The sequence below is a fragment of the Canis lupus genome, chromosome 30 (assembly GCF_048164855.1).
Source record: "Canis lupus baileyi chromosome 30, mCanLup2.hap1, whole genome shotgun sequence".
In the NCBI taxonomy this organism is placed as follows: domain Eukaryota; kingdom Metazoa; phylum Chordata; class Mammalia; order Carnivora; family Canidae; genus Canis; species Canis lupus.
In genome coordinates this window covers 12,591,578-12,606,115 of record NC_132867.1, presented here as the reverse complement: position 1 = coordinate 12,606,115, position 14,538 = coordinate 12,591,578, and the positions used below count along the sequence as shown (strand labels likewise).

At 38.2% G+C, this 14,538-nt stretch overlaps 1 protein-coding gene across 7 annotated transcripts in view; it reads right to left on the bottom strand.

The window, feature by feature from the left end:
• ROBO1 (roundabout guidance receptor 1) overlaps positions 1 to 14,538 on the bottom strand; it is a 1,129,252-nt gene that overhangs the window by 14,897 nt on the left and 1,099,817 nt on the right. For all 7 annotated transcript variants that reach the window (XM_072806522.1, XM_072806527.1, XM_072806524.1 and 4 more), the window contains 2 exons: positions 4,764 to 5,170; positions 1,633 to 1,785 (listed from right to left, as the gene is read on the bottom strand). In XM_072806522.1, coding sequence (XP_072662623.1) covers positions 1,633 to 1,785; positions 4,764 to 5,170 — 560 coding nt within the window. The remainder of the gene's footprint in view (positions 1 to 1,632; positions 1,786 to 4,763; positions 5,171 to 14,538) is intronic.

Sequence of the window (14,538 nt, the reverse complement as noted above, 5' to 3'; positions counted from 1 at the left end):
AGTTAGAATTTAATTATTAAATACACTGAACAAAGTACTATAGAATGTGGTGCAGTAAATAGAGATTACAGTTTTTAAGCATAGCACAATTTATACCTGTGATACCATGTCTTTTAACTTGGCATATTTACATTATTTAAAGCACTTTGGAGAAGCATCACTCAGTGCGAGAAGTCCCTCAAGACAAGTATAAATAAGAGCGGGAAAGAGCTACACCGATCTTTAGGCCAGATTTTCTCTTTTCTGTATTCAACCTAGATGTGTTTACATGGAGGTTTGATGTTTGCCCCATTTTTCAGTTAGGAGCACTCTCTTCGAGATAATAAAACCTGATAGGACAGCTATAAAACTTGTAAAATGCCATTGCAGGGTCCCATAAATGTAAAACTGCCGATGGAGTTTGGGGATTTACACCTAGTGTTTGTCCCTTCACAGAAGCAAACATGCACAAAGCCACTGTAATAACCCTTCAAAATCAGATAATATTCTGACAGCTTAGTTTCACTGACAAAAGAGTCCTGGGCAGAAGCCAGGAGGCCCAGGTGCGCTGCGTCATGCCAGTATTTAATGCAGTCTAATATCAGATGGATGCAAGTGAGAGAAAATACTCTGAATAAAGTACAGATAATAGCATGGACAGCCACTCATGGCAAAATTACTTGTGCTCATCATGCTGTGAGCTTTGTATTAAATTTTTCTGTCAAGTGGCAGGAATCACAGGGAGAAGTGCCTCAGAAAACCCTCCTTGTAACCTTGGATAAGGATCTATAATATTAGGCTTTCATATGATAATGGCAAATGATGCCCTTTTTGAAAAATTGCTGACTGGTAATGAAAGTCCTAATCAGATTGTGGTTGGAGAGGACCAGGAGGTGAGGGACAATGTCTGTGACACCCTTCTTCCCCCACCCCTTTAGCAAATTTAGCAAACTTGACAAGATGGGTGAGTCTACGAGAAATTTATCTTACATGAATTTCCAACAAAGCCCTTGGGGTTGTTTATAAAACGAGAAGGTGGCGGTTTAATAAATGCTGGGCCACCTGAGGCACTTTCATTAAAGGCCTTCTCTAGACAACATCACAATGTTTGCATTATTCTCCTGTGCTCCCTTGAGAATACAAGCATTCCCTTTTCAGTGAGAGTAGATATTGTATGTGAAGGCATGAAGGAAGACGATTTGCTTTGCCTTCCGGTGCACAGAATAACTGTACCACCACTACAGTTAGGATGAATATTCAAGCAAATGTATTATCTTCTCTTTGAATGCAAAATTCCAAAAGGAAACAAAAAAAAAGAAGACACTCTGGAAGGTTTATCTGTGAATGGGATGCAGGTGAATTGTCTGTCATTACTTCAACTACAGTAATGTCTATGTGCTTGCAACAACAAAATAACCTTTTAAAAATATTAAAAATATACACTTTTTAGTTTCTTAAATAACCATCTTATTAGAAGTACCGAAGATGCTTGACAAGATATGAAAGTCGATCATTGCTCTAAGTAATAGGAGGCTTACTGTTAATGAATTTTTAATGTAATTTCTAACGCCAGTGGATGCATTGTCTAGTCATAGAGCGCCAGGGTAAATAGGAGAGATTCATAGATGTTTTTATGCGTTTCAATGGACTTACCATCTGTGTAGACTTCTCTGCGCAGATGTCCTGGCTGGTGTTTTTGCTTCTTGGCTGGTCTGGCCTTCTGCATTACAGCAGCACTCATGTTGCTGTCTGTAGAGACAGGACTTGTGGGTCGAGGGCACTGGGATGCATGAAAATGTCGGCGACCTGAGTGAAAATAAAAATTCAGAGCCAAACTCATCAATGAATTTTAATTATAACATTAAATAATTAAAAGAAAACATTAGAACTAGAGGCATCCCTAATTTCCTAAAAATAGCTTTAAATAAACTATTCTAGCAAATAATAGGATTTTTGTCATTCTGCCTGACACACCCACTGGAAAAAAAATGCTGAAAGCTTTTTCCAGCTCTTTTCCTTTCTTAACCACGGTATTTTTATTCTGTTAAAGTTCTTGACATCACTTGTTAAGGAAAAATAACCCAATTACTTTTGCATCTAACTTCACTAGAATGTTGTTTGTAAACAAAATTATTGATTAGATTTTTGCACTATATATTCAATATATGTTGTTTTTTCAAGGGAATTGCCAGTCCTTAAGAAATTCAGGCTCTAAAAATGAACAGTACTAACTACGCCCCTTATTTAAATTAAATATATTTTTATGCTATTCTTTGAAGGCAGACACCTAATATCTTAATATATGCTGAGGCATTTACTCTTCAGGAGGCCTGAAAGCTAGCTAACATATTTAGACCCGTCCACAATTACTTATACCCCTTTCCTTTCACTAGATGTTTACTTGCTAATTCTGGTTAAAGAGACCCCTCCAGAGACTTCTACCTTTTTTGGTGGTAGCAGAGGAAATTTGCATTTTTCATTTTGGAGGGACGATATTTGCAGGTACCAGTGATAACTGATTGAGCTAATTAGACACGGTACATCTCAGAGCTCTCCAATTTTCTGGCTGTCTTACAGACATGTTGTATTACAAGGGCACAAAATACTTAACATAATGGCAAGGGAATTCCTGACCCTTTACTTGACTTTCATTATTTTGGTTTCTAGAAATTCCAGATACACAAAGCTGGAACTTTTGGTTGTACTGTTAGAAACTTCCAACAGAACTACACAACATGTTTTTTGGCTATAAACAGGAGAAGACATATACGGTGGAATCAACATATTCAGAAATGCTAACTGAAGCATATTAAATAATATACATTAACACGGCCAAGTGAGAAGCAATTTGACTGGATTATTCATTCATATTAACTTCAAGTCGTATGATCAGCAGCACCCTTTCTCGAGAAGAACATTTTAATAGGCAGAGGCCAATGCATGTTTAGTTTGTTATAATTATGAGCCAAACGAAAACGAGAAATACCATTAAATTACAATACAATAAAATATTAAACCAAACTCTCCTTAGCCATGATGGAGACTATTACAATTAAAGTTACATATCCATGAAAAGAGAGAATGAGGGTTGAGACCGAGAACATTATTCATTCTATTGTGTAATGCCATCTACCGTTCATATACCCTGAGGCATAAGGTCATTTACAGATGAATTTTCAACATTATTTCTATGTTTTGTTGACTTAATGAACTGAAACACACCCTTAATGTAACCTGAAAGCAGTAGTTTGAGATGCTTAATTTCACTTTCTTATTTTTTTGATGATTAAAAAATAAGGAGAAATTAAAGCTATGTACACAGTTGGACATTATTAAGAAAGGTAGGTTTGGATGGTTATTTTGTTACATTCAGTAGCTACTGAGAGGAAAAAAAGGAATTTGGTTGAATTTCATTAAATATCGGCCTAGCCAAAATAAATATTTGTTCTACAATAAAAGGTCGAGGAGTATTAGACTTCTTTTTTCCTATAAAGTGTTCTTGATAAATAACATACATAAATATCCTTATTTTCTCTGAATACATTCTGCAAATGATAAAAAACAATAACCAATCCAGGATCTGAAGAGAATAGGGAAAAGTACCAATGTGATAGGTATTAAACTAAGAAAAATAAAACACCAAAACAAGATAGCAACTACTGATATGTTGTGATAGTCTTTAATTTCTCAGAAATACATGTTTTGTTGGCCGCATTATTTTACTCTACTATATGTATTCTTTTGGTTATCAGAAATACACACATACACACAATGTATATATGAATGTATGATATGTATACACGTGTATATATTCCATCCCACAGAAATCAATGTCATGTTGACTTAAATTGTTTCCTTTTTCATACTATTTACTCTTTAACAAGGTTGGGAATAGGCGATAAATAAAAATGGGCTCAAACATAAGAGCAGAGGAGTGCCTGGGTGGTTCAGTAGGTTGACTGTCTGCCTTGGGCTTGGGTTGTGATCCTGGGATCAAATCCCGCATCCTCTGCGGGGAGCCTGTTTCTCCCTCTGCTCCTCCCGCCACATATGCTCTCTCTCAAATAAATAAATGAAATCTTTAAAAAAAAAAACCCAAAACATAAGAATAGATGTATGAAAACAGGGTATTGGTAATGAAAAGGGAAAATGAAAAAAATATATATGCATTTTCAAATTATTAGATTAAAAATGTTTACTTTAAATATGAGGCATCTATGCTTGAAAATGTATGCATATTACACACATCTTTCTATCTTCCCAATTAAATTAATATTTTCATTGAGAGGACATGAAGAAAATGGGGGTTAAGGAGAAATAGCTCATTTTTCAATGGTTGAGTATTGGAATATTTATTTCTCTTAGAGAATTTCTAATTAAATAGGATAAGAAAACTATCACAATGAATTTTATCTTGGTTACTTTCTATGCTTTAAAAAAATATTATAACACAAACCTCACTGGACTATAAGCAACCTAAAGAAACTGTACACATATCTGCTATAACTTTCGTAAAAAACTGAAGACTTCCCAAGGAGCTTCACTCACATCACACAGGATTTATTAACTAAAAATAAACTAGAAGATTTGAAAAGCCATGTCCAGAAAAAGGGAATAACTACACTATGTCATATGCTTGGACTCTGGATTCCTCAGGCAGCAAATAGAAGACAGTTAATAATAGCTGCATTTCACCCTGGACAAGAGATCTGAGGTGATAATCATCAACTGATATATACACATGGAGTCTTCTTTTCCAGCTTGGCAACAAGTACACAACTTACCAGCAGCATCCTGCATCTGACGACGTGCCACTTTAAGACCAGCATATTCTGCAGCTGCTGCCACTGCCTGGGCAAAATCAGCATCAGTGAAGAAGGAGCCATCAGAAGAACTCACACTGGAGCGTCCACTGGAAATGTTGTCCTCCTCTGAGGCTGAGCCCCAGCCATTGATCATGGACCCAGTGACAGAGCTTTCAAGGTCCCCCACACTGGAGGCAGGGGTCTGCTCAAGGCCACGTAACAAAAGCCGTCTGGTCTGCATCTTGGCCACTTCCATGTCTGCTTCATCTTCTTCCTCTTCTGGTGCATCTGTATCCATATCTGAGACAAGAGGTCCTGAAATGTAGCCATAGGTATGTGGTGGGGAAATCGGTCTTGGTGGTGGAGGAGGACTCACAGGCTGCCGTCTGCAGGAAGATGGATCAACAGGTTTGGCTCAGCTCATTAGTAGGACACATACAAAATGCGTTAACCAAGAAATTCATGAATACACTGATTTGATCTTTGCCTCTGTGCAGCTAATTTAACCAAGCTGGGCTTAGCTACCTATAAGTCTCTTTATGTTTTATCATTTGGATTATATTCAATTAAAAAAGGAGAAGTAATATATACTTTGGAAACATATGCCTATGTCTTAAAGCTTACTGAATATGAACAATAGATTATTATTATCAAAGACAACAGATACCAGTTCTGGAACAGATGCTCCATAAACACTTTTTTTTTTCTCTTTATGTCATTTCCACCCTTACCATTCCAAGCAAATGGACTCATTCATAGTGACTACAGAGAGCAGAATTTCATAAGATGGAACAATGATATATTCAGCATATGACACAGTTTCCTTTGGATTTTATTCTATTAAAATAAAAGGCTAGGGATCCCTGGGTGGCGCAGCGGTTTGGCGCCTGCCTTTGGCCCAGGGCGTGATCCTGGAGACCCGGGATCGAATCCCACATCAGGCTCCCGGTGCATGGAGCCTGCTTCTCCCTCTGCCTGTGTCTCTGCCTCTCTCTCTCTCTCTGTGACTATCATAAATAAAAAAAAAAATAAATAAATAAAATAAAATAAAAGGCTATGGGAGTCAAGCATTTTTTCTCTGAATTATTCCCCAAAGGTTATTAGCTATTTCGAAGCCTATCACTTTTACTATTATCCCACCTGTTAAATAAAATGCTTACAGGTATTTTCCTGGTTATCTTGAAATGAATTAAGGACCACAGCTGAGGACAATGTGAGTCGTATTCTGCAGTGGAAGTTCACAGTTACTATTAACTACTTCCAATTATCTCTCTACAGATCTAGAGGATTACAAGGGCCAACAGCAGTCCTACTACTGTCTGACACTGTAACCCACAGTGAGTATAAGATGACGAAGAGAGTGTTTTGACTTCCGTGTAAAGTGAGGTTTGTGGAAAGAAGTTATTCCCATGGTGGGAGAATGCCAAGAGCATTTTCCTATTTTAGGAAAGTGTCTGACAAAAAGGAAGACGTACAGTGATTTCTAGTTGAAGGACTGCTCTGTCAGTGACCTGATCAACAGTCCCAATGCCTCTCTAAGCAAGATTAAAGAGATGATATAGGAGGAATGCCATTTGGAAGAGTCCTAACAACACCTCTTGAAATTCCGTGCCTTTGAGACGTAAGGAGGATAGATTCTACACAAGCCTGCCAACCTGAGGGCAGCACTAGATGGTAGTGAGATCAGGTTCTGGTGTCAGCTGGTCACCTCCATGGTTTAGGAGGCTAGGAAAAGCTACAGCATGAATGCCATTGACTGGTAATCCACCTGAAGATGTGGTTAAATTGTTCAAGGACTACAAATGCTTAGAGATGCTGCCCAGGACTGACTGCCAGCCCATCTCCCTCACCATCCTTATAATACTCACAGAGCAACATGAGATAGAAGAGTCATTGAGGCTCCCCAAGGAGAAGCCTGGATCCTCATCTAGCTTGCCATGCCTTAGCACTTAGGAAAATGCACCCGGAAGAGGGAAGAGGACAAAAGTGGTTAAGAGCAGGGAATGCCCTCTTACTTCATGCCACGATAGCCACAGGCAGGGACAATCTGCAAAGGATGTCCGGAAGTACACTATTTTAGTTTTAAAATGAACAGAATTGGAATTTATGAAACAAAACAAGCAATTAAAGGGTGAAAAAAGTTTCAAAAAGAAAAAGACAACTATAGAGAACAAACTAATGGTTACCAGTGAGGAGGTGGGAGGAGGATGGGTGATGGGGATTAAGGAGTGCACTTGTGATGAGCACCAGGTGTTGAGTCACTATATTGTACACCCAAAACTCATATTGCACTGTATGTTAACTATATTGGAATTAGAATAACAAATTATTAGGATTGAGCCTTAAATTAAAAGAAAGCATACAAACACAACCATAGAGAATCTGGTCAAAATCTAACTAAGGGACCTGCCATAGAGAAGAAGAGGGAAGTTCGATATAGCAATAGAGTTTTGAGGGTGAGATGCCAGTGGCTCAAAGGAAGAAGTTTTGTGCTTTTTAATTCAGTGAATTGAGACCTTTCCATAAACACATTTTGTTAACACAAATGGAAAGCATTAAAAATAAATGATTATTAAAATGCTATAACTAATTTATTGTGCACCTACTTTGTAATTAAGTATATTTTACAATGTGAAAACTCATTTGATTCTTACAGCAGCTTTCGAAAGTACTGCTTGTATTATCATTCTGCAGATGAAGAAACTGAAATTCAGAGAAATTAAGGACCCTGACAAAGTTGCCACAACTAGTAGGTATCAAATGTAGAATTTATTTATTTATTTATTTATTTATTTATTTATTTATTTATTCATTCATTCATTCATTCATTCATGAGAGAGTTGAGAGAGAGAGAGAGAGGCAGAGACACAGGCAGAGGGAGAAGTAGGTTCTATGCAGGGAGTCTGACGTGGGACTCCATCCCACAACTCCAGGATCACTCCCTGGGCTGAAGGCAGTGCTAAACTGCTGAGCCACCTGGGCTGCCCACAAATGTAGAATTTAATCACACATTTCATTTCCCAGGTCATGACCTTTCTTCTAGGAATGGTGTTATTACATACACACATGCACATACTCACATATATACATACTCACATATATACGTGTACACACGCATAAAACGTACTGTAATAATTTATACATATACATACATATATATACCCACAGTTCTTTAATATAACATACTATTTTTTATTTCTGGATGTTTTCTAATGTGTCTGTGTGTGGCAAAAGAAGAAATATGAAGAATATGCCAAAGCTGAAGTTATTTAAGAGATTAAAATGCAAAATTGTTTCAATACGGAGTGTGTAATACACATAGGAGGAAAACCTTTGTTTAATTTGGATTGCAATAAAATACCACACTTAAAAGTCAATTTATAGTCTTTGTCAGCAGGCACATCCAAAATACCACAAGAAACTTCTTTTTTTAAGCACACGTAAGACTTTCTACCACAAAGGGGACTATTCTGACCATCAATAAAGGGGTGTAGAGCAGCCAACTTCACTATGAAAGGAAGCCAGCATTGTTGTATTTGGATAATTCACATTCTGTAGAACAAAACATCTTCATGTTAAACAAGGACTGGCTTTTAACTACTATCACCCTGTGCAAATGCTGAGGAAAGAGAGAAAAATTATTCAAACCATCTGTAAATAAGGCTAGCCCAGGGAATGTGTGATAAACATGTACAGTTTGAAATATGTAATATATTCTATTTGAAAACAAAAAGCTATTTCAAGATGCTGCACTCAAGTGGGACTTGCCACAAACGAACCTCAACCCTCTAGATTTTTCTCCCTGAGGGGTTTCAACATCTTCTGAAATAATGTACAAGTATACAACTGCAAATCACAACACTCTAGGCTCCTGCAAAAATGATGTCTTCATAAACACATTCAAGAGAAGACAGGAACAATGCCATTAATTTATGAAAGCAGGTATTTGTATGGTTCACCACATACCATTTGCCAGACAAAAGACAAAGGGGAACAATGTATACCTTAGAGATTTTTTCTGAAACCAGTATAGCTTCAGTACTCTGTGTACTTAACCATCATCTGGTTTGTAAACAGACAAGATATTTCATTTTCCTTGCTTTTTACTGTCTTTTCTTTCCAAGTGTACCATATTCAGTTTGTCTGTATTTATAAAACATCAGTTAATTTCCTATCCCATACATGAAAATTACTTTTACTTTTCAAGAAGTTTTTGCTAAATGTCAACTGTAGGAAACTCAATAGTACCAGACACTTTGAAACAATATATGCAAATAGGTTTAATTATATCATTTTCACAGTTATTGTTCAAAGAGAAGAAGGATTCCTGTTACATTGGTCACCTAGTTTATCTAGTTTTAAACAAAAAGAGAATATCTTGAAGCTCATTAGAAAGCCAAAACTTCAATATCCATATTAAAGCAAGTCTAAAATGTTTAATATTGCAGATATATAACAGTTTTAGCTCAGTATTTTCTTATTAATATAAACCACAGTGTTTATTTATGCCCTTAATCAGTAAACACAACAGTAAAAAAAGTATTCATTTTTTACACATTTACTCTGCCCCTATTATGGTGAGATAGCTAGGCTCTGAGACCACAGGATCACAAGCAAAAATGAGCTTGAGGAATGCTTTATACTTAAAGTCATAAAAGGATTTGATTTGAAGGCACACATAATAAAGCTAAATATTTATCAGGCCATGGCAGAGTATATTTTGCAAAGATGTCCATGATAATATCTCTCATCCCAAAGCTCTTCTGGGATAAGAAATTGCCACTCTCCCATCTAGAGAGGGAGTTTAGTTATATACGAATCTCAGTGGACCCCATGACTGCTCTGACCAACAGAATGTGGCTAAAAGGTCACTGTGTCAGTTCTGAGTTGTAGCTCTTAACTGGCCTAGAAACTTCCTCTTACTGTCTTCCTGGAAACCTACTGCCATTAAGAAGTGCCACTACCCTATAATCCCCATGTTACGAGAAACCTGGGCATTGAAGAGACCCTAGAGGAGGACACTTGATGTGGAGACAGAGAAACCACAGAGTATTGAGATATTAGACACATGAGTAAAGAAACTAATGTGAGAGTAAATCTTCCAAATGAACTAAACTAGATGTGGGTCAGAGATTAACTGCCCAGATGAATCCTTTTCGAAATCGCAATTCATGGAACTGTGAATAAAAGAAAATGGTTGTTTTAGGTAACTGTTTAAAGTAGTTTGTTAAAAAAAAAATAAAATAAAAATAAAGTAGTTTGTTGGGGGATGCCTGGGTGGCTCAGTGGTTGAGTGCTTGCCTTCAACCCAGGGAGTGATCCTGGAGACCCGGGATCAAGTCCCACGTCAGGCTCCCTGCATGGAGCCTGCTCCCTCTGCCTGTGCCTCTACCTCTCTCTGTGTATGTCTCTCATGAATAAATAAATAAAATCTTTAAAAAAAAATAAAGTAGTTTATTGGGCAGCATAGAAAGAGGAGATCAAGTATGATGTTAGAAATTTAGTTAAATAAAATAGATTTGTTCCTTGCCTGAAGGGACTTATATAATCCAGTAAAGGAGACAATCAAGTGTGCAATGATAATGCAGTATCCATAAACAGAGGATGTCTAAGGTGTTAATAGGAAGACATAGAATTAGCACCTATCTCAGAATTGGGACATCAGAAAAAGATTCTACAGAGAGTATCTATCACTTCACCTTGGTCCTCAAAGATACATAAGTGTTAGTTCCAAAAAAAGAGAGGGGATAATGGTGTTCCAGGAAAATAGGATGGCATGGGGAAAAGATCTCAAGGTGGGTGATCAAGTATCCATTCCAGGAACTGGAAGAAACGTAGAGTGAAAGCACCATGAACAGAAAGAGGTGAGTGGCAATGAATAAGGATGGGAAGGCATGCAGGGGTCAGATCACAAAGGGCCTTGATTGCTACATTAAGGAATCTTGCCTTTATTCTAAGGGAAATGGGAAGCCATTGAGAGATTTTAAGCAATGGAGAGCCTTGATCAGTGTTGCATTTTAGGAAAAATGCCTCTGCACAGTCTGTAGCAGGAAGATTAGATTGAAGAAGGGGCAAGGCTAAAGGCAACCAGACCACTTATGGACCATTACAGTAATACAGGCAAGAGAGAATGGCTGTCGGAAGTAGGAAAGTGCCTTTATGGCTGGAGATACGTGTATTGTTCTGAGTGATATTTAAGCAGCTGAAATCTACAGAAACGAGTACTTGGATATAAGAGTCTGACGCTCCGAATGAAATCTGTAGAGAAATAGCCATCTATCTTTAATGAGTACATCATTAGGGGCATGGCAGGATGATGAGAAACAGAAGCCATTGCTGATGGGCCAGGCATCTGAATAGGTCAAAGGTTTGAGAAAAGGCTTCACTGAAAGACTTAACTAGAGATAAGAATTACAGCATTGTATATAGTATCAAAAATGTAGACATAATTTTAATGTCCAACATTAAGAAATTAAGTGAATCACAATATATTTTTGTTCAACACAAATATCTAAATAAAAAGTTACTGACATGGAAAAATACACGATTCAGTGGAAAGAGTAGGTTACAATTTATTGGTATATCACAAATTCAAAGCAATGTGAGCATATACTGAAAAGATCCTTACTGAGGTCTTAACAGTGACTATTTCTGACTACAGGGATCATTGGTACTTTTGTACTTTTATTTTGTTTATCTGTATTTTCAAATATTTTTTTTAGTGAACATGTAGGATATACCTTCATCATAGAAGAACAATAATAGTTTTTTTTGTTGTTATTTAAGGGACTTCATTTACTTCTTATAAGTGTCCAGTGTTATTTCCAGCAACAATCCTGGAAATAAATTTCTAGTACCTTCATAGGCTGAAAATCATCATTTCAAAAAAGGCTGTATATAATTAAACAGGATTTTAAGTACAGGTAACCAGAGCATTTGCCAATTATACGCATTCATTTTGAGTTCATATAAGTATTCACTCCCCTAAAACAGCAGGGGTGTCTTAATTCTGTGGTATCCAATTCCTTTCATCAAACACTTACTGAGGTAAGCTTTGTGCAACCTCAATGACATGAGTAAGATGTGAGCTCTGCCCTCAAAGGGCTTTTAATTCAAAGAGGGAAACAGACATACCAATAGCAAACATTAATACAACATGAGAACTGATTAGAGTGCTTAGCAGAGCTGTGAAAAGACCATTGTGAAGAGAAAAGGAAATAATTGGTTGAATTTTGCCAGGCAATCGAATGAGACTTTCACAGAGGGAGTGCATTTTAACAGGGCCTGGAAGGATGAGAAGCACTTGCCCCGGCAATCAAAGAAACAGCATGTTGTTAACACACGTGTTCCTAAGGAGGACACAGAAAATGTGGTGGAAGGTCATGAGAGACTAGAGTGTCCTGCGCCCCCATGCCAGTTCCAGAGCAGCCCTCCCTGGGCCAGGAAGTGGCAGTACTGACCAGATGTTGGTGAATATAAGGCCAAGTCAGGGAATTTCAAACAAAGTAATTAGAAAAGAAGGTGTATGCAGAGACTGGAAGGGAAGAGGTAAATAAACTGGGAGGGACCATGAAAGGCCTCAAGCACTGGGCTGAATGGCAGGACCTCACTCTGTATGAAGGGGAGCATTTCCAGACTCGTGTGTCAAGAAAGATAATGTGGAGGGTGGGCAGGAAGGGGGAAACAGAGGAAAAGTAGAGATCAGTTCAAGGATGACAGAATGGCAAGGGCTAGGGGTGGAGGGCCTGCCTTTGCAGCTATAGGAATGGAAACAAAGGACCCAGAACAAAAGATCTGTTGAAGTCAGAAATGAAGGGATTGTGAATAATTGAATTTGGGGAATGGAAGGAAGATACCAGAAGAAATCAAGCAATTGGATAATTCAGCTGATTGTAAGATGACTTTTTAAGATGATTTTTAGCTATCTGATTTTATTACATATTTTTAAAATATTTTATTTATTCACTTACGAAAGAGAGAGGGAAAGAGAGTGAGAGCACAAGCAGGTAGAGGGAAAAGCAGACTCCCCACTGAGTGCCCCCCCACCACGTGGGGCTTGATTCCAGGACCTTGAAATCATGCCCTGTGCTGAAGTCAGATGCTTAACCAATTGAGCCACCCAGGCACCCTGGCTATTTTATTTTTAATATATTGTTAAAATAAATAAGGATTAAGGATTCTAAACATGATAGCCAACACAAGGGGAAATGAAACAGGTTTGAAAGGTCAAGGGCAAAGATGAAGAATCTGGTTTTGAACAAGTGTAGTATGCGAAGGTCAAGTGATAATATTGTGGTGCTCAGGAAAAAGGGTGAGCTGGCTAAATAAAATTTTTTTAATATTTATTATTATTTTTTATTCATGAGAGACACGGGGGGGCGGGGGGGGCAGAGACACAGGCAGAGGGAGAAGCAGGCTCCACGCAGGAAGCCCAATGCAGGACTCAATCCGGATTCCAGGTCACGCCCTGGGGTAAAGGCAGATTCTTAACCGCTGAGCCACCCAGGCATCCCTCGCTAAATAAATTCGAAATCCATCAGGATATAAGTAATTGTCAAATTAAACAGTGGGGTGAGGGCATAAAGGTGAGGAGGAAAAAAATAAAGGTAAGGAGAGTAGGAAATCGTATTTGTTGAATATTTACCCTACTTCAGATACTTTACATACATTATCTCATTTTTTTTCATACGTTATCTCATTTTATTCCCACAACAACTTATAAAATTGCCAACACTGCAGAAAGCTTACATATGAAAAAGATGGACAAATCTTTAGATTGATCATTAGGAGGTGATTTTCAGTAAACTAATGGAAGCAAAATGGTATGGGTCAGAATGCAGTGGGGCTGAGGCACGAATGGGAATTAGTAAGGGAGAGCTGATTAAACAGCCCTGAGGACTAGGGGAGAAGGGGGCCATGATAACTAGAATGGGGGGCTAAGAAAGGGGAACTTTATAAGCAGTGGGATTAATAGTGAAGAGAGAGAAGAATGGAATGAGGAGGAAAAGGCTGGAAAGTCAGGATAAAGGTGAATTTATTTTGATTGATTTGAGGAAGGTGGAAAGGATGACCTGAGGAACACAGAAGAAGGGGTCTGCCAGGAAGAAGACACTATGTACCACTTTTTAAAAAAGATTTTTTTTTTATTTATTCATGAGAGCCACACAGAGAGAGGCAGAGACACAGGCAGAGGGAGAAGTAGGTTCCCCACAGGGAGCCTGATGCAGAACTCGATCCCAGGACCCCGGTATCATAACCTGAGCCAAAGGCAGACGCTCAATCACTGAGCCGCCCAGATGCCCCACAGTGTACCACTTATTTTATAGAGGGGAATGGTGGGGAAACAGGTACTGAGACAACGAAGGGAGAATGCTGACTTATTTCAGAAATAAGAGACTATTATCTATTATCCTTTCATTTGCTGCAAATAAGAGCCATAGAGATGGTCTGTGATCTTTTTTTTTTTTTTTTTTGAGATGGTCTGTGATCTTAATAGGGAAAAGAAGTAGATGCCTTATTTTTCTCAATCTCCATGAAATTTCATGGGTTAACACTCTTAGAGATAAATAAATATATGGCAGGGGCACCTGGGTGGCTCAGTTGGTTGAGTGTCTGCCTTCAGCTCCGGTCATGATCCCAGGGTCCTGGGATCAAGCCCTGCATCGGGCTCTGCTTAGTGGGGAGCCTGTTTCTCCCTCTCCCTCTACAGCTTCCTCTGCTTGTCTGCTTTCTTTCTCTCTGTTAAATGTATAAA